General features: G+C 47.0%; 1 protein-coding gene across 1 annotated transcript; it reads left to right on the top strand.

The window, feature by feature from the left end:
- Positions 1–11,057: 11,057 nt before the first annotated feature.
- On the top strand, positions 11,058–21,407 carry LOC147710441 (glutamine synthetase). The gene is made up of 7 exons (XM_086921135.1): positions 11,058–11,155; positions 12,576–12,751; positions 13,653–13,814; positions 14,294–14,440; positions 15,712–15,839; positions 17,183–17,382; positions 20,491–21,407. Exons 2-7 carry the CDS (start codon positions 12,586–12,588, stop codon positions 20,810–20,812), a joined length of 1,125 nt encoding a protein of 374 aa, XP_086777261.1. The 5' UTR covers positions 11,058–11,155; positions 12,576–12,585; the 3' UTR covers positions 20,813–21,407.
- Positions 21,408–25,301: the final 3,894 nt, after the last annotated feature.

Below are 25,301 nucleotides of genomic sequence, written 5' to 3'. Positions count from 1 at the left end.
CACATGTATACCCAAGGATTAACCCAAACACGGCATGGCGTAGTTCCCTCACTACTGCCATCCGCTTTGGTATTTAGGAATCCACTCCGGTAAAAACAAACACAACGTCACTAATTCGTGACGGTAGTGTGGAGGTCCTCTTCCCCCCCTGCACTCCGCCACAGATAAGCCAATCGCGGTATGTAATTAACACCCCGCTGTTAAACTGTCACAGCGCGGGATACAGACTCTGTTATCAAGTTTTGAAAGGGTTCCTCGCAGCCGCGAGGCAAGACGAAACACCGGGTGTTCCGCTCCACTGATCGAGAAAGGAACAACAAACAGAATATGCTAGCAGCGTTGTCACCCAAAATACCGCTCAAGTGATGAATCCACGAAGCCCACAAGGACCTCCGGACACAGAGGAGCAGCCGCACCTCCGAAACAAACAGGAATCACGAGCCCCGAGCACAGGCTCTGCCCAGTGATATCCTGCACCCGCCGGGCATTCTGGGAACGGTAGTTGCGAGCCCTGGGTTTGCTGGGAAACGTAGTCTTTTGGCAGGCGCGCTGGATTACATCCTGACAGTACGCCCTCCTCCCATGCGCCTTCTAGGCCCAGGTTTCGCAGGAAACCTCCTGTGGAACGACTGTACTGCCCTAGGAGCCTTGAGGTGATGAACCGGCTCCCACGAATCCTCCTCAGCACCGAACCCCTTCCATGAAACTAGATACCAAAGAATCCCTCTGCGGAATTTGGAATCACGAATAGACCTCACCTCGTACTCCAGATTTCCGTCGCCGGCAATGGCAGGAGGAGCCGTCCTGCGTGAAGAAAGGGCTCTCTTCAACAACTGCACATGAAGCACAGGATGGATTCTCAACGAGGCTGGCAACTTCAACTTGTACGCTACAGGGTTGATTTGCCGTACAATGGGGTAGGGCCCAATGAAGCGTGGATGGAATATGCTCCTCAACTTGAAACGAATGTATTTGGTCGATAGCCACACCTTATCCCCTACGTTGAACTGCGGACCAGGTGCTCTATGCCTGTCCTCCCATCGTTTGTACACCTCTTTTGCCTTAAACAAATGTTTTTGCACTTCTTTGTGCACTCTCCTTAAGGTCTGGATGCGCTTCCTAACAGAGGGCTGGTTACTCAAGTCAGCAGGGATAGCGATTGGCAAAGTGTTAGCATCGTAACCAAAGTTGGCCTTGAATGGAGACCTCCCTAAGGAACTGTGCCAAGCATTGTTGTACGCCAACTCCGCATCCACAAAAGTTCCACCCATGATTCGTGCGCTTCCTTGGAGTAGCAGCGCAAATATTTTTTTAGCGTTTGGTTCAGACGTTCTGTTTGCCCATCTGTTTGAGGATGAAAGCTGTTAGAAAGCGCTGGCTCTATACCCAATGCCTTGCACCACATCCGCCAAAAACGAGCGATGAATTGTGGCCCCCTATCAGACACAATGACTCTTGGAATGCCATTGCAACGAATGACTTGAGAGGCCAGTAACTGTGCTGTTTGACTAGCAGTGGGAAGGTTCACACATGGAATGAAATGTCCCATCTTTGTTAGATTGTCCACTACCACCAATACCGCGGTTTTTCCCTGGTCAGAAGGCAGTCCTGTGATAAAGTCTAAACTGATGTTCTGCCATGGCCGATTAGGGGTAGGCATAGGTATCAACAGACCTTTCTTTTTAGTGCTTTCCCCTTTTGCTCTGGCACATGTATCACACCTCTCTACCCACTGCGTAGCGTCTTTGATCAAAGACTCCCACCAAAAATGTCTTCTAAGCAGACTCACGGTCTTTGTAACCCCAGGATGTCCAGCCGCCGGAGCATCGTGACACCAACTGAAGGCTTTCTTCCGAATCTCCTCATTGTTTCTCCCTAAACACTCCCCTTGGAAAGGCAAGCCTTGTCTCACCATCCGACCTGGCCTGGCAGCCGCCCAACGGACCCAAGACCCCACAGTTCTGGAGCCTTTTTTATTGCCTAGAGTTCTTTCTCTGCTATGGAATAGTTGACCTCAGCCGAGCTCAACTTCCTAGACAGATAAGCAACAGGATGGAGCTGACCCGTGTGAGCATCTCTCTGGGATAGGACCGCTCCTATGGCTTCATCCGAGGCATCTGCCTCGACTATGAAAGGATGTTCCAAAACAGGATGTGCCAACACCGGTGCTGTGGTGAAAGCACGTTTCAGTGATTGAAATGCCTCTTCAGCCTCCCCTGTCCATACAAAATCATTTCCTTTCCGTAACAACCGAGTAATGGGGACAGCAATCTGGGAAAATTGCAAAATGAACTGACGGTAGTAATTGGCGAACACCAAGAAGCTCTGCACCTCCCTCACATTCTTTGGGGCTGGCCAATCCCTTACCGCCTGTACCTTCCTTTCGGACATCTGTAAACCGCATGGACTGAGATTCACACCCAGAAATTCCACATCTTGAACCCCAAACTCACATTTACTCAGTTTCACGTATAAACTGTGTTCCCTTAGTTTCTCCAAAACTTTGCATACATGGTTTGTGTGACAGGATACGTCCTGTGAGTAAATCAAGATGTCATCTATGTATATCACAACAAACTGGTCCAAGTATTCCTTCAGGACATCGTTTATAAAAAACTGAAATGCTGCAGGAGCATTACAAAGCCCAAAAGGCATCACTAGGTACTCGTACAGACCGATTCGCGTCTTGAACGCCGTCTTCCATTCATCCCCCTCTCTTACTCTGACCAGGTGATAAGCCCCACGTAGGTCCAAACGAGTATAGATCTTGGCCTCCCTCACCTGGTCGAGCAAGACTGAGATGAGGGGAAGAGGGTAACGGTTACGGATGGTATTCTTGTTCAAGACGCGATAGTCCACACACGCTCTCAAGTCCCCGTTGGCCTTAGCTATAAAGAAAAGAGGAGAAGCTGCTGGAGAGCGGGAGGATCGGATGAACCCCAAACGGGAATAATGCTCTATGTACTCTTTCAAATAAGTGGTCTCAGGTGCAGAGAAAGCATATACTCTGCAAGATGGTATCGTAGCCCCATCCACCAAATCGATGCAGCAATCATATTCCCTGTGAGGGGGTAGAGTTTCTGCCTTTGACTCGCTGAACACGTCTCTATAGGCTGAGTAATCCACGGGTAGTTTAACATTTGTTTCCACAGCAGTAGCTGCCACAAAAGGGGTGGCCAATGCCGTGACATTAGCAGAAACACACGGTACTAAATGATCCTTACAATGCTCAGACTCAAAACGAAACGTTTTCGTCTGCCAATCCACCACAGGGTTGTGTTTACATAACCAAGGCATACCCAAAATGATTTCATATTGAGGTGCAGCGATGATGTTCAGGGACAAAACCTCAGAATGCACGAAGCCCTGTACCACCACGGACAACCCCAACTCACTCGTTTTTTCGGTAATCTGGCCTGATGTTAAAGGCTGTCCATCAACCGCTAAAACCTCCTCAGGAGTCTCCCTAGAAATACGAGGTAACGCTAAACGTTTCACCAGGCCTTCATCCACAAAATTACCGGTTGCTCCGGAATCCAACATCACCATCACCTGATATCTTTCTAGTTTGTGTTCCAGCGTCATTACAATCACCAAGTGAGGCTCTGTTTCATCGTCCCCCGGAGAAGACAAAGATGTAAGTTTCCATGCATTCCCCTCTTCTACCCCAGAAGCGTTCCCTTCCTTTCCTGCACTGTCTTCGATACCGCCACCTTCTTGAACCTACTAACATTCCCTGAAGACTTGGGTTGAGAAGGACATTCCCTGACGTAATGTCCCTTCTTCCCACAGTACATGCATAGGCCCTGTACTCTTCTTGCCTCCCTCTCTTCTCTCGACAAAGGTGCTCTGAGTGCTCCTATCTCCATAGGTTCAGGAGGGTTTTCGGTTCCCCCAGACGCTTTACGAGGGTTTCTTTCACCACTGTAACCCCCTCTCTCCATCTTCTCCTGTTACTCCCTCTGTCAGACAAACGGCTATCCAGCCTTAACACCAAATTCACCATATCAACAAAGGACGTAGGCTGGGGATCAACCTGGGCCACTACATCTTTTAAGTCATCATGCAACCCCTGATAAAAAAGGGACATTCTTTTTTCCTCTGGCCATTCTGCTTCGGCCACTAGTCTGTTGAAAGCAGTTAAATAAGTAATTAGTTCACCCCTGCCTTGTCTCAAAGCCAACAGCTCTCGATCAGCACTGAACGTCGTAGCTCTTCGGTCAAAAACCCTTTCAAATTCGGTCTTGAATGCCGTCCAATCTGACAGGATAGCATCGTCACGTTTTACTAAGGGTACCGCCCAATCCGCCGCATCTCCCACCAGATATGAAATCAAAAAAGCCACCCTCGAATGGTTCGTGGGGAACGATGAGGGTTTACATGAGAAATGCATGAGGACCTGAGTCATAAACACGTGCACCTTCCGGGGTCCCCTGAGAATCTTTCAGGAGTAGCCAGTGGAATGGGCGGAGGCACAGTGACCTGAAAATTAGAAGACGGGGCGGAAGCATTAAAAGGGTTCCCACTCAGGCATTCCACCTTTTCCCATAAAGCAGCGGTCTCTGCTTTAGAGGAGGCCAACTCCTGCTGTACCAAGACCAAGGCATGTAACACATCCCCCATAGAAGCCATTGTCTGTACATACGGATCGGGCAGAGTGAAATTCTTGGTCTCGTGATTCTGTCAGGATTGCACTCCGCAGGATCCGCATGCAGCAACAATGCTCCACCTCCGGACCCTCCGAACACCCTGAAGTATAAACACAGGGTGTTCAGACGATACGGTGAGGGAAAAACCCCAAAAGGGGAAAAAAACCCGAAAGAATAAAGGGAAGAAGGAAGGGGCAGCAGGGAAAAAGAAACTGTAAGACAAAAGTACAAAGGTTAATATAATCCTTAACCCTACACTCATTCAATTCTCGCTAATCCATCAATAGTTAGTTTCACCTGTAGAACACTTGCACAGACACCCTCCTGCTGTTTCTTCTGCCTTTCTTCTATCCTGTATAACACAAAAGAACTTATAAAACATGAGGCATGATACACCGTCTGCCTATAGTATCAGTTCTTGCTAGTAACATACCCCATAACCAATACTCAGAAGGTTCCAAATAACAGCTCCATGATAATCAATAAACGTCTTAAGGAAATGTGTAGCACGCCCGTGCTTACAGGAAGTAAGGAAATCCACTTAGCAATCATCCGTCGCTATGAGTGCGCAATTGTTTCCTTACACATGTATACCCAAGGATTAACCCAAACACGGCATGGCGTAGTTCCCTCACTACTGCCATCCGCTTTGGTATTTAGGAATCCACTCCGGTAAAAACAAACACAACGTCACTAATTCGTGACGGTAGTGCGGAGGTCCTCTTCCCCCCCTGCACTCCGCCACAGATAAGCCAATCGCGGTATGTAATTAACACCCCGCTGTTAAACTATTACAGCGCAGGATACAGACTCTGTTATCAAGTTTTGAAATGTGTTCTCGCAGCCGCGAGGCAAGACGAAACACCGGGTGCTCCGCTCCACTGATCGAGAAAGGAACAACAAACAGAATATGCTAGCAGAGTTGTCACTCACAATACCGCTCAAGTGTTGAATCCACGAAGCTCACAAGGACCTCCGGACACAGAGGAGCAGCCGCACCTCCGAAACAAACAGGAATCACGAGCCCCGAGCACAGGCTCCGCCCAGTGATATCCTGCACCCCGCCGGGCATTCTGGGAACGGTAGTTGCGAGCCCTGGGTTGCTGGGAAACATAGTCTTTTGGCAGGCGCGCTGGATTACATCCTGACACCACATATGTTCGTTATTCATCCATCATTCCATCCGCAGTTCTAGGTGTAACCACAGGGCCCCTGGTGCTATCCGTTTCCGATATTTCAGTGTCCGACTTCCTCTTGTCTCCCTCCGATTCCGTACCCACTGCTGATTCAGCCCTCCGCGACCCCGTGGTCTCCGCCGTCGCTGCCAACGCTTTTTGCTTATCCTCCGCCATTCGGGATAACTGTTGTTTCTGCAGGTATTTATTTCGTTTCCGGAGTCGCCGGGATTTGCGCATCTGAGACGATTTGGGTGGGTCAGAGCTTTCCCGGCCTTTATGATCTGTGCTCGCTCTATCTGTCTCAAGCCATGTCCATGCGTCATCAGGCGTCATGAAGAACTGAGTCGTGCCATCCACTACCACTCTCAATTTTGCCGGGAAAATCAGGGAGTACTGAATCCCCTCTTCCCTGAGCTCTTTTTTAACAGCAAGATAGGAGGCCCTGCGCCTTTGTGTCTCCTGGGTGTAATCCGGGAATATGGTCACCGTGCCATTGCCGACCTTGAAGGGTCCCGCCGTGCGGGCTTTTTGGATCAGTGTATCCCTATCTTCGTAATGGAGCAATTTGGCCACTACTGGTCGCGGAGGCCGACCAGGCAGTGGGCGTCGAGCGGGACCCTATGTGCCCTCTCAAATGTGAAGAAGGGGGAAAGACCCTCTGGCGCAACCATGGTTTTGAGCCAGCCCTCCAGGTAAGCAATCATGTCCGTCCCTTCCGTATTTTCAGGCAGGCCTACTACCCGTATGTTGTTGCGCCTGTTCCTACTTTCGGAATCTTCTGCCCTCTTTTCTAACATCTCTAAGCGACTCAGCGCGTCTCCCATCTTAACTTCCATAGCTTTCTGTGCCGGCGTCAGTTCTTGGATGGCTAGTTCGTGTTCTTTCACCCTATTGGCTAGCTTTGAGTGGTCTGCGCGCAGGAGCCCTAACCCAGTCGCAACCTGCGCAATATCTTGCTGTAGGGCGTCCTTTGTTGAGGCTATGGCTTCCAGTATTTTATCCAGGTGTTGTTGCAGCCCCATTTCTGACATCGCCCTCTCAGCATCTCCACTTGCAGCATGTGTGTCATCTTGTCCCACGGTCTCCTCTTTCTTATTTCTGAGTTTCATCCCGAGCAGCTGGTCGCACTCCTGCACTGCGCAATGTACCCGCCTGTGTAGGGGCACCAGGTGTTCCTCCTTACAGTGTAGTACCTTGAGAGTGATAAAGCTGATTAGTCGGAATCACAGCAGGCTCGCCACCTTCAGGACCCACTCCCCTCCAGGTCCAGCATTCACTGTGACATGTATCGGTCAGCACCCCACCTCAGCAACACAGTCTTGGTGCCTGTACCCCAAGGCCTCGATTCCCGGTGCCGAGCGCTTATCCGGGTCCCACTGCTCCGTCTGCTCTTTGCGCATAGCATTCAGGTCCCAGTGCGATGTCAATGTCCTCTCTAGTAGCCTTGCAGCCCCCGGATTTACATGCACTGCGCTGACCTCATCCAAGCATGCTCCCCGTAGAGTGACTCTCTGGGCCCTGTCGGCCACCCCCAGTATGGTGCCTTTGTCCAGCTTCTGGCCACTCCTGACTTCTTGAGCACGAGCCTTGGACGCCCTCTCCACGTCGCCTGCAGTGTAGCCCAGACTCCCGCTGTGGGTCTTTAGCGCTCTGCGTTTCTTCTGCTCCGTGCCTGCAATCCCTGCCCAAGGCCTCCTTGCATGCGCCCCTGCTCATGCGGTGCTGTGAACCTGCTCCCCGACCCCACCTCCGCAGTGCCGAACGCAGGTCCCCACCACCACACTTACCGGGCACAGTAACTGGGCGCAGTCGACCTCCGATGTAGGTGGGTGGTCCGCCAGTGCTTGTCCTTCCGTCCGGCATCACCCAGGGTGTCAAGAGCTCCCAATCGCCTCTCTGTTAGGCCGATAGTGGCAGGCCATCCGCACACGCCTGCCCGGGGCGATTCCGCTCCACAGCACCACCGCCCTCAGCAAGCGGTCACGAAATCCACACTCCAGCGCGACCTCCACCGCACCAGCAGCCGCGTGTGGTCCTGTCCAGTCACCACGACCAACTCCGGTTACACAGGCAGTGCGGGCCTCCGGTCGCCATTTTGAGGCCTCGATGTGTCTCGCCTATTTCGCACTCCTCTTGGTATTCCCCTTCTCTCCCCACCAGCAGTGTGCGTGATTGCCCAGGGGTACCGGGTTGCCCTCCTCGTTGATTCTGCGGGGTCAAGGTGTGTGCTCCACGTTATAGAAATCGGGTCCGCCAGCCCAGCTATCCTTTACTCGCCGCCGGCCGCCGCCATGTTGTTCCTGTTCCCCAAGCCGCCCTGGCAGTAGAGTTCGCACCTGGAGTGCGCAGCAAGCACCAGAGGTTGCCGCGTCGGTCGGGAGCCCTTGCTCAACCGTTCCGACGCTTGATTCTATAACGATGCCAGCAATCAGGAGGTTTTAGAAGGATGTTTAGTGGGATCGGGCGCGGAGCTCTCAGCTCACGCCGCCTCATCCATCGGCGCTCAAGCCACGCCCCAGAGATACACTTGTTGACGTTTTAATTAAATCCTCTTGAAGGTAGACAAATGAATCGAAATGCTCTCCTTTACAATTGCACTTCCAGTCTTAAGCTGTGACTTTACTTGTTTTTCACTACATGACATATTGTAAATTGAACCTAAAGATTTTATCATTGGAATTGTTAACTGTGTCTTGTAGCTATGTCTTACTATGTAAATGTATACGTTATCATTCAATGGCCATATCATCTTTTAGGAAATAACTTATTGTTTCGTAAGGCAATACCAGGGGTAGACCTGTTGACTTTTGAATCAAATCCCCTTGAAGGCAGATAAATTAAATTAAATGCTATTTTGTACAATAGCACTTCCAACTTTAGAGCTGTGGCTTACCCGTTTTTATTATTTGTCAAATTTTAAATGGAATTGTAAAGCCTTTAGTATTGGAATTATTAATTGTCTAACTAAGTAAACATGTGTTATCTTGTACAACTTTTATTGTAATGGTTTTAAGTAACCTCGCAATCATTTGAATAAACTTGAACTTAAAACTGGTGGTGTCTAAAAAAACTCTAAACCATTTATAGGTTATTGTCTGTGTCAATAGCTTACTCTAAGATTAGAGCCTGCACACACCTTGGTCCTCCCATCTTACCCCTGCACGCCCTGCTTTTTACTTGTTACCCTTCTTGAAAGCCTACATGGATTTTATATGGAAATTGAGTGCTGGAGAGCTTGTCGCTGATCGACTTACAGTGCACAAGCCGCACCAAAGTAATGTCGGCTGCTTCCATGCAACGGGGAGGCAGTGCTTCAATCTACTGTTCGTATTGTGCCCCACCTCCTTTCTCTGTGTGTTCACACTCACTCTGTGGCCACCATAATTGGTAAGGTATCCCCCCCACTTTGTGTTCATCTTACCACTGGACTGAACGCTTTATCAGACTTGTCGGGCTGGTAGGCTGATGGGTTCTTAAACACATTTGACAGGTTGATATAAGCTGGTAAAAGCTTGGTAGTTGATAAGACTGGAAAAAGCCAGTGGGAGCCCGAGCTCTTGACTGGGTGGCAGGAGCTAATGAAAGGAATGGGGCAGCAGCAACCCTGGTATTCCAGTCTGGGCTCTTAGCAGTGTAATGGGAGCTAACAGAGGCCTGGGGCAACAATAATCGGGTGTCGCTCTCTGGGTTAATAACAAAGTCGCACAGGGACTAGCACAACAGTTTTACAACTCAGCATTTGTCTACTTGTTTATCTATGGGCTTACCTCTACTGCTGCCACCGCCAAAATCTGTTCCAAAGATCTGGTCCCAGGTTCCTAAGCAGAGACCAGAGCAGCAATCTCTGCTTTCGTCCCCTTGCTTCCCCTGCGTTCACCGCTTCGACCGCTGCTGGTCTGCACCAGTGATCCAGCATCGGGAGGAGACAGACTGGGGATCGGGCTTTAGGTCGGAGCAGACCCGCACCCACTGCTCCTTGGCTGCCCTCGGAAGTTGATTTCCTATCCAGAGCTGACGGACCGGGATTCAGGCCAGAGCAGCCCCGGCGGCCTGGACCCGCAGCTCACTGGCAGCCCCTGCCCTCCAGGGTTGGTTCCCAATCTGGAGCAGACGGACCAGGTACCCGACTACAGGCAGCGGTGCAGGGCAAAGCGGGAAAGTCCAGATCTGCAATCAGCAGCAGCAAACTCTCCTGGTAGTGTGTGACGTCAGCACACGTGGTTTCAGAACAGCAAATGGTCAGCCCACTTCAGCCTCTCGCACAACTATGATTCCCTGGAGACGATCACCACATAATTAAGCAACAAAACACCTATATCCTCTCAAAAACACAATTAAACACCACATACATCAAACCACAGAATTTTACATCATGCCACAAAATTCATTAGCACACCACATAATAAACTCCACTACATACACTCCACAACAGAAAATATAAATATAAATCCACTTAACTTCTGTACCGCGGTGCAAATTCCGCTGCGGTGCAGGAGTTCTATTAAGTGGGCGGGGATGTGTCGGCCAACGGACGTGCGCAGCACTACCGAGGGAGTGCTTGCGACGGGCCGTTGGCTGACGCGCGCACCAAGGGAATAATTACACTCCATGACCCACACACTCCCACTCCACATAATTCCAATGCACTTAATGCCACATAATTTACCATCCACATATTTCCAATGCACATCAGGCCACATAATTCCACTCCACACCACACACTTTTCCACACCACACAATTCCACAACTAACAATTCCAATCCAACCCATATAATTCGACTCCACGTCACTTAGTTCCACTCCACTCCATAACACATGGGTGTCAGACATTGTCATTTACAACGACAACAGGTCACCGTCTAACTCTCACTAAAGCGCGACTATCGTCTTTGCAATGCTTGTTCTAGTTCGGTTTACTTCGCAAAAAACATAAAACCGGTCCTTAAAGAAACTGTAGTATCTGTTAGGTGTAGTTCTTCTAACCTAAATGCGTGATGTATTTGTAGAAAGTAGTCGGTACTTAATCCTAGAAAATAAATACCCGAAATCAGTGATGAACGGAGAGAAATTGGGGCCTCGGAAGGAACACGAACAGGGAGAAAGAACCATGAAGCAGTTTGGAACTGTTTCCTTGGAGAAATGAAGCTGCTCATAGAGGGCGGGCGAGGGCTGTACGGGGAGGGGCCGGGCTGTTCACAGGGAGGACCTGGATTTGGAGGGGAGGGCTCTCTGAAGCCAATGGGAGGAGTTGGTCCCTTATAAGCTCCACTGAAGCCACACTCAGTACTTTCAACCTACTCAACCACCGGAGCTGTCGGGAGTAACCGGGTGAGTCTGAGGCAACGGCTGGAGGTTTTTTTTGTTTTTAGGGAGGGGGTGGACGACCTTGCTATGCGTTCTATAGAAAGGGGCAGCGTTTTGGTCTTACCTATGGTCCGCTTAAGCATACTCCGCCTTGGTTGGCGTGTGGGGTCCGTTTACCGAATGGCCGTTATTATGGATACGTTGCCGGTCCTAGGTGGTGTCTGTGCTTCCTGGACGCGGGGTTCTGCTCCCTGGGCTCGGGGTCTGTGCTCCCGGGGTTATCCGTGCGGACGGAGAGTAGCGCCCCTTCCCCACAAGATGTCTACCTCAGTGAATGTGGTAAACAGCCCGGACCCCCGCCTCGCGGGCTCCACGCGGCCACTGGGAGAGGAAGTGAGGCAGGCGGATCCAGCCGGTTCCTGCCGTGCCGCGCGCCGCTTTCGGAGGCAGGGTGATGGAGGCACCGCTTTAGTGGGGCTTCCACCACCCTCCCACAGACAATGCGCTACTCATACGGTCGCTTAAGTTAATGAAATCGGCGTTTTCTAATACAATTCGAGTTGTTGCTCCAGTGTCTTTAAGTTCGACGCCCGCCCCAGGTTGAAGTAGCTCCTTCAACTCTAGCCGGTCCTGAGCGGGGGTCAGTGTACCTAAAGCGGAGCATCTCTGAACGTACGTGTGCGCCGGAGCGGTCTGAATGAATTATCCACGTATGGGGTGACCTATGCAGGGGTTCCCCATGCTGAGGGTTGCGTTTAAGGGTGGATATTGTTGAAAAGGGGCACTAAGCTTTGCTTGAGTGGTTGTGGACGGGTATGATACCCTACGTATGTGGGCTGCAGTCGTCTTGTACCTGTGTCAATGAGTCGCTGTCCACTCCAGTCTGTGGAAACGTTGCCTGGTGTTAGATTGGCATGTGAGTGACCACCTCTCCGGCTTAGATGTTTGGGGGGGGGGGGGGTATTGGGCTTGCATAATGGCGGTTTTTGTATTGACGCCGATCAGTGGCAGGTGAACAATGGCTTCCTGTTTCCCCATGGATGATAATTCAATGGTAAGAATGTGTTCCGGGGGTATATGAATGAGCCGTTTTCACGGGCAGCACATATTTAGGGTATAGATGTACCACCCTTTAGGTTCGTATTTGTGTCCATAGTTAAATGGTTGTGGGGTTTTTTTTGTGGTTCTTCTTTTAGCGGGTGTCTAATCGGCGGAGATTTTGTAGATTAAATGAGACCATACTCTGGTAACGTTTTCCCAGGAGTTGCCTTGCCACATGATCTGCTTTTAAACCTGTATGCGTTAGTCCTTATTTTTTGTGTGCATGCTTTGATCTGGACTTTGTCGTGCCTCGGATGCCCTGCGGGAATGGGTAGGCCCTGCCCTCGGTCTGCTGTTGATGCAGGTGGCCCCTGGCCTCACTTTTTTTTCCCATCTCTTGCAGATCTGTCACCATGTCGGTCTCTCACAGCTCCAAGCTTAACAAGTCCGTCCGGGAGCAGTACATGAAACTCCCCCAGGGAGATCAGGTACAGGTAACCTATGTCTGGATCGATGGCACCGGGGAGGGCGTCCGCTGCAAGACTAAAACCGTGGACAACGAACCCAAGTGCATAGAAGGTAGGTCAATGTACAGCTGAGAAAGTTGATGCTGAAGCCCATCCTTTCACTGGCTAAACAACTTTTGTGCGTTTTTAAGCTATAATCGTGGCCACTAGAATTATGCTGCAGTCGACTAGGCTGACTAAAGTTATGTTGCTATTTACTCCTTTGATATTTAATTGTCTTGTAATCTCTTATACAAGGTAAATATTTAATTCACCTCGTTGTCACCAGGCTAACTAAACATACATAGTCAACTGAAGAACAGTTCCGATTGAGAGGCCTTCCCCCTGCACGCAGAAACCATTAGTAAAAAGTTTGTTAAAAAATGCATCTTGGCAGCAAATTCTTCTTCTTTAAACCCCCCCCCCCCCCCCCCCCCCCCCCCATCATCCCATAATTTTGTGCAGTCAGTCGCAGAACTTCAGTGTCTTTGCCTATAATTAACACTTCACACCCTTAAGAAGAAATGTTTGGCTGCAATTGTCTTCTTGAGGCATTTTCAGCTGTTAAGTTCGAGCTCGGATGTTTCCGCATGCGACTTTGCCTGTTAAATCTCTAGCTTTAGGGTCATGCTTGGGTCTCCCAGGACGTCCAAACAGCCCTGTGTTTGCGACGGAATTCAAGCATTTGAACTTTTCAACCAGGTTCACCACCCCCATGGCTTTCTGCCCTAGCGGCCCCATTTCCCCTTCTGCTGATCTATGACCCTCTTTCTCTTTATGCATTCCTTTCTGTACATCGATTTCCCTTCAAGCTACTAGGTACTCGGTAACGCTTGAGTTAATACTGCTTCTTGGAAGTGGAGATTGAGCTTTTGGGCACATTAACATACTGGTCCGAGGTTAACACTCAGTTATAGCACTTTTCCGCCCTGGTTCTACAGACTGACACTGAATTATTTGCAATTCCCACTCAGATATCCCAGAATGGAATTTTGATGGCTCCAGTACCTACCAAGCAGAGGGCTCAAACAGTGACATGTACTTGATCCCGGTCCAGATGTTTAGAGACCCCTTCTGCTTGGACCCAAACAAGCTGGTGATGTGCGAAGTACTGAAATACAACAGGAAGCCAGCAGGTGAGAACTGAACACTTCAATTTAACTTAATGCTGCATTTTTGCCCCTCATTCATGTTTATGCGCAGATAAATGTGGGTGGGGGCAGTACCAGGTTGGATGTTTTACAAAGTTACAACTCTCATACTGATGCATCCAAAATTATTATTACTTCTGTACACCTTAACATACAGGAGTGCCTGCAAACTAGCAAAACAAGCAGTCTTGTCCCAGTAAGCTCTAATGTTTAAATCCAGACCTAAACATGGCGCAATCAAGATCTTTTTATTCTTGAAGACTTTGTATTATGTATTTTTATAGTCATCGTGCCAGTTTTCTTCAATCTTCATTCTGCCCATTCACAGCCAGTTCAATGCTGTATTTCCTGTCAGTTTCAGGGACTACTGTGATTTCTTTTTGAGGTCAATATTTTCTTTATGAAAAAGCTAAAACATTTGTCAGTGCCAATTTAGTTTTTTAACCTTGTGCATTATCCCACAGAGACCAACCTGCGCAACACGTGCAAGACTGTGATGGAGAAGGTGAAGGACTGCCACCCATGGTTCGGCATGGAGCAGGAGTACACTTTGCTTGGTATAAATGGACATCCATATGGATGGCCAGAGAACGGATTTCCAGGACCCCAAGGTAAGAATGATGGTGGTGCCAAGCAGCTCTTGTTGATGGGTGCTGTTTGCATCTTCGATGGAAGGAAGAGCTGTATCTTAAAACGTCAGTCAACTTGATTGGTTGTATTGGCGGCTATTGCCATAACCTGGACTGTGAAATCATGCAATTATTAGTTTAACATGTATAACTCATCACGAGTTTCCTAGTAGAATGGATTTAATTTACAAACACCACTGGTAGAGTGGATGCTGCCGTACTGTACTATTCCACACTGATGGGAGGCTCAGCACACTAAAGATCATGTGATCTGGTAACGCTGCTAGTCATGTGGTCTATGCAGGGCCAGCTGTTTACCTTCAAATGTTTGCTTTATGCTCCATTAACCCAGGATGTGCTTTCAGAGCATTTCTTTTCTTCGTCATTGAGCTTTCTAGCTACTGACTAGAAGCTCCCTCCCACACAAAGGTGTAAGCAGCATTGCACGCCCTACACCCTCGGTAGTGACTTTCGGTCACCAGGGAGCCTGCCTCCTAAACATTTTTGTACCTTGGCCAGTAAATGGCGTGCTACATTAATCACGCATGTATGTAAATTTATCAGGGTAATGGAACACACTGCGCGAGCAACGGTTGGAGATGTAGGACATGATTTGTGACTTCCTTATTAGAAGTGCCACAGGAAATATGCGCTTTCCGAAGCTTTTTTCTGCTTCGTTATGGATTAGCCACATAATCCATCGGTTGCACGATTTGCAAGTTTTTACAAAACTTTCAGCTCAAAAGTAAGGCAGCTTGTTAATTGGCCATCTTTCAGTTTTTTTTTATTTTGTGGATAAACTGGTACTATTGAGGTAGGCTTTTCCCAAACTGTATTCACCATTTTGTGATTGCATATAATTTGGTGTTACCATGCCGTATTCTGGTGATCCTGCTCATTTGAACAAAGTTTTAGCCTGCTGCAGATGTCTTCTCAAAGTCCGATAACGGCTCAAAGGAGTAGAAAACCTACTCTGAAAGAAGCTCTTGTCACCTCTTGATCTGCTATTATGACAGCCACGTGACGGGACACTATATAGTGGCACAATGAGTTGGCATGCGTTTTAGTAGTGATCTTGGCTGAAGCTCCGTTTTGCTTTTAATCGATCAGTGAACTTTCCTCTTGACTGGTTATTTACAAGGAGGGTGAGGGTGGCCTGAGGGTCCCTGCGATCAGCTAGTTAACCTCTGGTTTACTAGCCCATCATGGGTTGAAGAAGCAGTGTTCTAATGGCTTTTTTTTTTGTTTTTTAGGTCCATACTACTGTGGTGTTGGTGCTGACAAGGTGTATGGACGGGACATTGTAGAGTCCCACTACAAGGCGTGCCTGTATGCCGGGGTCAAGATCTGTGGAACCAACGCTGAAGTCATGCCTTCTCAGGTACATAGCAGCACCTGGCAAACATTGCCCTCGGGGGTGGGGGTGAGGGGGGGGGGCTTGTTTGTTAGCTCTGTGTTCTGAAATAGCCTGTAGCTTGGAGGCAGTGTGATTGGTGCAGTGGGAGATTTCTAACTAGAAGTAATATGCAATTGAGTTGGTATGACAGCCTTTGTAGGATTGGTGGTACAAAAGGGGGTGGTGATGGATGGAGCATCTGAACCAATCAAACGCTCGCACCCAGTCAACAGATCTGGGTTTAATCCATCACCGTTCTTTAGCCCACTCTGCCACCCCGTTCAGACATGGCCATATGCAAATCAGTCTGACCCTGTGCCTCATGGGAACAGTCCAGCCCGAACTGCCAAGCCATGCCTTCCCTGGACCGGAAACAAGCTTCCTAGGACCGGTTTCTGTTATTACAGCCGTCTTCAGCCAGGCTTTATGGATTAAACCCAGATCTGTTGACTGGGTGCGAGTGTTTGATTGGTTCAGATGCTCTGTCCATTCTCCCCCCCCCCCCCCCCCCCCCTTGTACCGCTTTGTAGGATTGGTGGCTGATTGCTTTGCACTCCCTGCTTATGCTGTTGAGGTGGAGGCCTTTAATACTCACGCCTCTGAGTGGCTTTTTTAAATATCTTGCTGCAGTGTACTATCTGGAGGCATGATAACTGCATTTAATTTTGCACGATACAGTTGTCAAAGCTGTCCAGAAAGTCAGGGTTGGCTTTAAATCTGTGATTACCTTTTAGAAATACCTGTTCCTACAATATAGGAACCAAAGCGATGCTCAGGACTAATGGTCATGTAGCCCGTAGCTTGTTTACAGAAGGCTATTTCTGCAGAGTGAAGGTCTTGTGTCCACATTGAAAGCTCTCTGGAGTGTACAGTAGATGCTGCAGCTTCCTGCATGGGTGGAAGGATACAAAGTGAAATCCTTTCAGAGCACCTGTCCACTTAACATTCATAAAAGTAGACCAAGGCTTTTCACTGCTCAAAAATAATTTGAGGAAACCAGGGATGTGTGATACTAGTTGTGGACGGTGAATGACGGAAGTTGGGTAGTAGCTCCAAGGTAAAGCAGTTAACTTGCATGGGCATCCACAAATTAACCCAGATCCTCCCATTGGTTCTACAAGTGGGTGGCAGCAACATGTGTGGTCCTCCTACGCAAGGCTTCTCGCTCTAGGGAGAGATGGACTCTTTCTTCTGAAGTAGAGGGCAACACTACAACTTAATTTAAAGGGGTCTTTCAGCAAAGGCTCTGCACTAACCTCCAACAGTATTAGTTTTGACTTTGAGCAATCTAATGACAATTTGAACCATTGCGTTTTGTTTTTGCTCAGTGGGAGTTCCAGGTTGGTCCCTGCGTAGGCATTACCATGGGAGATCATCTCTGGATGGCTCGTTACATTCTGCACCGAGTGTGTGAAGACTTTGGTGTTGTGGCGACGCTGGATCCCAAGCCGATGACTGGAAACTGGAATGGTGCGGGATGTCACACCAACTACAGCACTGATGCTATGCGCAAGGCAGGCGGGCTCAAGTAAGTCATCTGACCACTCTACAGTAGCATTGACTTCCGTTTTATACTGAAGTAACAGCCATCTACAGTTCCAAGGTACAAGGAACAGCCATAATGTTCAGAGAAGTGCACTCCTAAGGAGCTATTGATCGGGGTTAGGGTTGAGGACCCTTCTCTAACCCAGTAAACTACCTGCGGGTGCCAGCCACAGCATAATATTGCTTAGCAAATTAGACCCTCAAAATAAGGTGAAGTCGCAAAATTGTAGTTTTTCACAGGGCTTCCTGTGGACTTATTTTTTTTTTATATCGTCCCCTTGCATTGCAGTTGTGGTACTCCTTGCAACTTCCATAATCAATATTGTGAATGAGAGCCCAACATTTAACTGTGCAGCATTCAGACTTAACGTTTACTAACGGCAGCCTGTAAGTTAATTCTACAGTGGTTGACTGCCGTTTCATCCATGATTTTTAACCAGCATTTAGTGCTGTCTCCCATATGCTCATGAGAAATAAAGGCACTAAATGCATTTTGGGATTGGCGCTGTAGTAATTAAAATCAGCAGTCAACTGGAGTTGAGGTGTTATGCAGAAGCGAACTATTTTTTTATTTTTTTATTTAGGTCTCGCCTTTTCCATTCCGAAGGAATGGAAAATGGAGAGAATTAAAGTGCTCAAAATACTCGTCAAACCAAGGGTTTTTGGTGCGGTTTTCTTGAGTTCACGTGGCCAGGCACGCTCTTTTGGGCCATAAACTTTCACGGCCATCTGTTCCCCAGCTCAGCACCCCCCCCCTCCCCTCTCCCTGCACACAGCCTTACTTGGATTCTCTTCCCCCCCCCCCTCCCAGCCAGCTTCCCCGGGCCGTGTTCCCTCCCACCTTTCCTCCTGTCCCTTCTTTCATTCACAACTTGTTACACAAGTGCTCACAATACGCTAACCATCCCCTGTGTCATTGTGACTGTTTGGCTACTATTATGAGCTTACCACTTGTTTGCGTAACTTTCAGAACATGACACAGGTGAACTGAGCATTTAACAATATTATGCTAAATCCTGTGTACTTTTTAAGCATAGCAATAGTGACTCTGATTAATATTAATGTCCACAGTATACTATTTGAAAAGAGGGCAGCCTGTGCTGAGGTAGGCCTACCTGACCGAACAATATTGTAGTCTTGAGATTTGCACAAGACTTTATTTTGGAGTAAATAAGTTGTATGCCACTGAAGCTTCTTATAGAATTGGCCTAGCTTAATCGTTTTGATGATTGTACTCAAATGTGGGCATTAATCCATTTCTAGCAGCCATTCTCTCTCACCCTTACCCGGTCTCTGCTCACTTTTAGAATAGCCTTCAGCCTACGTTTTGTCAGCTTTTCATCTGCTCCAATCTCAGCACTTGTATCACGATGACTGTCTTGCGGGAAAGCGCTTCCCAGGGCTCGTACTCCAAACGCAATGTGGCACTAATTAACGGACAAGCTCAAGCGAAAACCCCTTGCCATAAACATGCATTTCCGAGTCCATTCTCTCATCGCTGGTAATTCTGCCACGCTTTTACCAGAAGATATTGCCGTATTTCCTGTAGTACGAGCTTTATTTTCAAAACAAGAAAACAAAGACTTGAGGTGGATTCTGTACGCATGGTGTGAAAGTGGCGCCTTTGATTTAGTCCTCTTGCTGCGACAAATGTTTATTTTGCTGGTATAAACAAGTACCTCCTGCATACCAACTGAGGTTTTGTTTTCTTTGAGGTGGGCAAGGAGAAATTAAAACCAGTGCAGCCGCTAAAGTTGAAGCACCCCGCTGTGTTTAATTATCCATAATGAGGGAGGAATGCCTGTGCGCCTCGGCTTGCTCCCGAGACTGATACGCCATGGGAGTCAACATTTAGACAAAAGGCAGGACAAGTACCCGCCTTTGGCCAATTGCGTGCTTTAATTACACGCAATGGCCAATACAAGGTGTGGGAAATAAAAAGCCAGACGCACGAGTTTGGTAAAAAGACTTAAGTGATTCCAAGAGGTCATTTTCTAGAGCAGCAGGCTCGACCTAACAAGCATTGGCATAGCCAATAGATTTTTGCCTTATGTGTTTAGCCATGTTGTTGCACCAAGGATATTGTGCTGGCTAACTAAACACTTATAAGGTCCCAAAGGCGAGACCTATTGGCTATGCCAATGCGTTTTTTTTTTTGTAAAGCCACTCCGGTAACTTATGGTATAGAATATTTTTGAGGTGGGTACTGTAAATAAGAGCCCTGCTTAGGTCCAGCATACTGGTTGCATAAATCTACTCCTGCTACCCACCCTGTCGTTTCATACCTCCTGTAGGCATTCCATTTAAATGTGTGGAAGTAGGACATTTTTTTTTTATGGTGCATGAAGCTGTGCGAACAAACTGATTTGCTCACATTTTAGTGAGACCACCTGCATGAGTTGCTATTTTAACACTTATACCTATTCCCTCAGTAGTTGCCTTTACCTGCATGCATGTGCACTTTGCGCTAAATAGGACTTGTAAAGCCCACTTAATGCATTAAAGGTTGCTTTGTATAATCAAGTTAATTACACTTTTTTTATAATGGGTAACATTAACCAGATAAACAAGCCTGTTGAAAAACGGTCATCCCAATATTCGTACTTTCGTGAATACATAAGAAATGGAGGACTATTTCAGTATTTGAAGCAGTGGTGGAACTTTTACGTATTTGGCTATCTGCACAGAAACGCGGGTTCTAAAGCCGCTTGGGCCAGCAGCAGTCTTTCAGTGCAAGCTCAATCTGAGCAAGGTGATTCAGTATTACTACACTGATATTAGACCTAGTCCTACTGGGTGGATATAGATTGGCAAGTTTACAGTTGATGTATCATTTTGGTAGCATATATAATTATTTAGGCTGCTGTATAGATGTAGAAGATTGTGGTGGTACAGCTATGTTAGATTGCCTTCAAAAAAGTCCCAGAATGTGGAGAGGCTAAATTGGATTAATTCTTTTTTCCATAACCTCTGGCAGAAGTGGCTCCTTTTCGAAAGTTGTGGGAGTGGATAGCAGTTGGTTCCGCTTTCGCAAGACATGAAATGGAGTATGCCCTTATTAATGCTAACCTTTCTCTCTTCCTCACTTCAGATACATAGAGGATGCCATTGAGAAGCTCAGCAAGAGGCACAACTATCACATCTGTGTGTATGACCCACGTGGCGGCAAGGACAACTCCCGGCGGTTAACTGGCCAACACGAGACCTCCAGCATCCATGAGTTTTCTGCTGGTGTAGCCAACCGTGGTGCTAGCATCCGCATCCCACGCCAGGTGGGCCAAGAAGGCTTTGGCTACTTTGAAGATCGCCGACCTTCTGCCAACTGCGATCCTTATGCAGTCACAGAAGCCCTGGTGAGGACAACACTGCTCAACGAGACAGACAGTGAAACTAAAGACTATAGCAAAAACTAGATTTTTTTTTTAATTTCCAACTTTTACCCATCGCCCTTTTTCTGTAGTTCATTTTATTTCAAGTTCCTGAAGATATGGTTTTTATTCCAATTATGCCAGCATCTAATCCCAGAGGTAGTAGGTACTAGTCGCTTGAGTTTTAATGGCCAGTGGTACGTTTGGCATGACCCAGTTAAGCACACTGCAGACAACCTAGGCCTGAACCTGTTGACCTGTATGGTCTTTCAGTGTTGAAGAGGGGCATAGAAGCTTGACTGCTGGACTTTATATGGCGTGGACTCTAAATATCCCTATTCTGGTCGTCTCCTTGGCTTGGGCTTCATCCACCCTGGCTGACCCTCTGGTTCGTTACTAGTGCCCAAAAGCTGGCACTTGCTTGAGCTGTATTCAAGCTCTTGTACTTCGTCGGCATCCTCTGGGCCTCCTGGAGTTTTTGCTAAGACTATCCATGGGGCTTCTGTTTTTAACACGTTTTGAGATGATTGGACTGGAGTTTTGTGGGAGTGTGTGTCAGTGTAAATATTATTCCCGTAAATGCTGCTGAAAAGTTATTTTAACTGCATTCCGACTTAATAAATTAAAATTGAGTAGAAAATTGTGTTTTTTTTTTTTGTCTACTTCTGAAAGCGTGGGGTTTCAGAGTGAATAGTATATTCTTTACATCCAGCTGTTAAAATATGTTCATCTCCATCTAGTCTTAATTTCTCCATGGCATCGCCCCCTCTTCCTTACGAGTACATTTAAAGGGATCAGTGACTTATCATTTTTTGACTGGATCCTGCCTCACTTTGCCCTAGGTGGCTGCACTGTACGGCTATAAGATTTACTCCTTAATGGCATGGCATTTTTTTCGGGGGAGATGGGGTGAATCGAGAACCAGGCTACCCTACAGTGAAAGTGTGACCAGTTCCTGTCTAAGGACAGGCAAAGGAGCTCTGGAGCGACGTTTTGGGAAACCGTTAAGATCTATTACAAAATTCAAAGGCATAAGTAGAGCAAATAAAAGATGCTACAATAGCTTCATAAAAGCTATTGATAATGGGAATGATGCAAAACCAATAGTCTCAATGTGGCAGGAACCCAGTATCGGGCAGCCTGTCTAATAGAAGGTGAAGCCTCTGGCTCCTCCCTCAAATCCAGGATTAATATAGTATTTTTATTCAAGGCATGGAAACTGCAAAATCAAGGTAATGGAGAACTGGATCCCCCATTTAGAACTAATCGACTACATGAACATTGATTCTGCCCTAATATCTGGAGTCATGAAAACATGCTAGTTACATAAAAGGTGAATTGATGTAATGGAGCGTACAAGGTCTTTGAGAATTGGTACAGAGCATGTCATTACATAATTAACAAATCGGCATGTTGCACAGTGTCACTTGGAGAATAAACGTGATGCAAGCATCCGTTTGGGACAAGTCGTGTGAAGGCTTCTTTATTTTTTTTTTTTTAGCCTAAGCAAGGAAATACCCCTTTATGCACCACAAATTCAGTTAGTTCAAAGTCAGTATACACGCGAATTCAAGTGCAGTGCACAATATAATGTAGTAGTCGGGTTTAATGGAATTTTTGGGCCTTTCTGTCAATTTATCCATATTTTTCACTAATTTATCTGACTTTTGTTATCAAACTAGGGTTTCTACATTGCTTTAATCAAAATACACACTTGATTCGATGCCTAACTAATTTCCTTAAAATTAATTCTCAAACGATAAATCAATACACTGGTATGAGCATGCACATATCAACTTTGTTTAAAATGTAATTGTTATGTCTTTAACATCCATTACCTGTAAACTAGCAGTTACAGGCCTGGCAGAAGTGATGGACGGTCTTTAGAACCAAGCAACCCAATTCTGACTTGTAAAGAAAAATACAGCCAGTCTCTATAAAAACGGGGAGCCTTATTATAATGCAGTTTATTTTTATACGCCCAAAAGCTCGCTCAACTTAACCCCCTCCTTAATCACTAAGCCTCCAACTGTTTACAATAGTCTGCTGCTGCCCTCCCATGCAACTTCTTAAAAGCGGATTGTAGATTAAGTGTCTGGTACTCAATCTTGCACTTCTCTTGCATGTGATCTTCCTCTTAAACACACAGTTCAAATTATTTACTTAGTTTGTGCAATAATTTCATGTCTCTTGACGAGTTAACAATTCAGCATGCCCCTTTCAAGCTGCCAAACACCTAACCAACCTTCCTAACGCGCTTTCCAGTCTCACCAAACCAGGTACACACCAATTGCCATATGCCACAGCATGCATAGCAATTATCTCATTGATCTGGGTTAATGCACCAGTCGTATTTAAAAGCAATGCGATCTAGAAGTATAGATAACAAATTTATAGCCACTCGTATAGATGTAATTATGGCTCCCAAATCATCCAACACGACTTGTCAGTCCCAGTTTATTTTCTTCAAACCAACAGCACCAGTAAAGCAAGGTAACAGCTAGCCACCCGTATAGGGTAGGCTCTTCACCACCCATAAATCTGCTGAAAACTAGATGTGAAAGGAGGTCTCGGGTGGCAAACTCCCTTGACCATAACTTCTGAAGCCTCGTTGCACGACTGAACAATTAATCCGGTCACATGCCAGTCTCGCTCCTGGATGCTCATTTGAATCTCTAACTTTTCAGTTTGTGTTTTAGTTTTGGTCAATCTAATTTCCATTCCTTAAATTCATGCTACTTTACTCAAACATACTCCTGTTTTGGTCTGCTTAGTATTCAAGTTAGGTTGTGAAATCATTAGCACTTAATTAGAATAAGTCACAGAATTCCCAGAACCTCTACAAATGGTAATTTATAGTTGAGTTTTCGCTTGTTAAATATACTGGCATACCTTTCGACTGCACAATATCTCTAGCTGGTCGTATGTTGTACTTTTAGTGGAAAAGGGTACACAACTCCATAGTACTGTAATTTATTACATAGCCTGCTAGTAAACTAGCATAGGTATCTTGTTCGTGACTACGCACTATCTGCTCCTCTGTGATAATGATGTGCTCTACTTTGTTAAGTCCTTCAACTTGTGAAGGAGTCCTGTACAAGTGAAATTAGAGATTAGGCCAATAGCCACTATTGTTGAAACCATACTAATGTTTGCAACACTGTGTGCTCTCTTACAGAGAACACATGAAGTTATAAAAAAATCTGGCAGTTTTTCTTCTGTTCATTAATTCAGCATTAGTTGCAAAATTCTATTTCTTCTGGATACTTTAACAATTCAACGTTTTGTAACGTTCTAATTCTTAGATTCAAAGACACTAAGAATTTAACAAATTCAAGGTGGCTCTTTTTCTAGTTCAATGATACATTGGCAACAGATTAGATTTCCATATCCGACTCATAATACAGATGCTAGATATGTGCACTTATGCATATTGTTTTGGATGGTTTTTGTTCACTTGGCAACAGGTTGTTCAGTCCCTATTCTCAGAATCCGTTGTAACTGCCTCTGGTTCTTTTGACTGATCTTTGGTTCTTCCAGTGTTTCCGTCTACTGGTTCTGTTTCAGGCCACTTATCTTGATGCACATTTCAACTTTTGTATTTTCACTCATTACTGCTGAGTCTTCCCTCAATATGTACTTTGACCAGCAAATTGACTTGCTGTTAATCACTTTCTCTTGGGGATTCTTGGACTGGATTTTCTGATTAAACTTTGTCAGCTAGATGAGTTTTCTTGTTGCTCGTGACTTTGCAATAGTTCTCTTGACCTTCGAAATACTGATTTTCAGTCTGGAATTGACTCATGGTATCTTCACCAGTTTCAGGATCCTCTTCCCATCTGGATCCATGCAGCAAACTTGAGCTTGACTGAATCAGTCACCACTTCATCCACCTTCACTGTTTGAGCTGCACAGATCCACTATGGGATTCCATCATACTTTACAGGTGATAGTCACAAGCTGAACATGATGTGGCCCTTTCTACCTCTGGATTCTGAGCAAGAAGCACATCTAGAAAAGCTTTAGCACAGTCACCTGGTTGCCATGTGTAGTACGGAGTTATTTTTAGGTCGAGCAGACCTGCATTCAAAGCGAAGCTTTGATTGCTTTCTAGACCTATTGTCAGCCGTATTTGGGAATGTGGACAAGAGATGTGCACGAGAGCAGATTGCACCTCGTGGGCGCGCACGGCCCCGTGCCCATCGCCTGCCTCGGAAGCTCCAACACGCATGCGCATACCCAGACACACACGAGCACCCATACATACAAGGAACCCACCCCCGCCGTCGCATACACACTGCATACACACGCTCCCCCTTACCTCACCAGAGACTTGCACGAGCGCACATACACCCCCGCCGTCGCACACATACATACTCACGCGCACACACATACATGCGCCCCACCCTCCAGAATACAGTCCCACTTACCGCCAATCCGGTGTTCTGTAGCCTCTGCGGGGCTCTCCCTCGGGCATGGGAGCCCCGCGTCACCACTGCTACTCGGGCCAGGAACTCGTGGGCGCTGATTCGTG

Source organism: Lissotriton vulgaris, chromosome 5, assembly GCF_964263255.1.
Source record: "Lissotriton vulgaris chromosome 5, aLisVul1.2, whole genome shotgun sequence".
Taxonomy (NCBI): domain Eukaryota; kingdom Metazoa; phylum Chordata; class Amphibia; order Caudata; family Salamandridae; genus Lissotriton; species Lissotriton vulgaris.
This window is presented reverse-complemented; position numbering and strand designations above follow the sequence as displayed.

Excerpts from the sequence above, each read along its gene's own strand:
- LOC147710441 (XM_086921135.1), top strand. The coding sequence starts at position 12,586 with ATGTCGGTCTCTCACAGCTCCAAGCTTAACAAGTCCGTCCGGGAGCAG. Across the intron at positions 13,815-14,293 it reads ATACAACAGGAAGCCAGCAG|AGACCAACCTGCGCAACACG; the intron begins GTGAGAACTGAA and ends ATTATCCCACAG. Across the intron at positions 14,441-15,711 it reads CGGATTTCCAGGACCCCAAG|GTCCATACTACTGTGGTGTT; the intron begins GTAAGAATGATG and ends TTTGTTTTTTAG.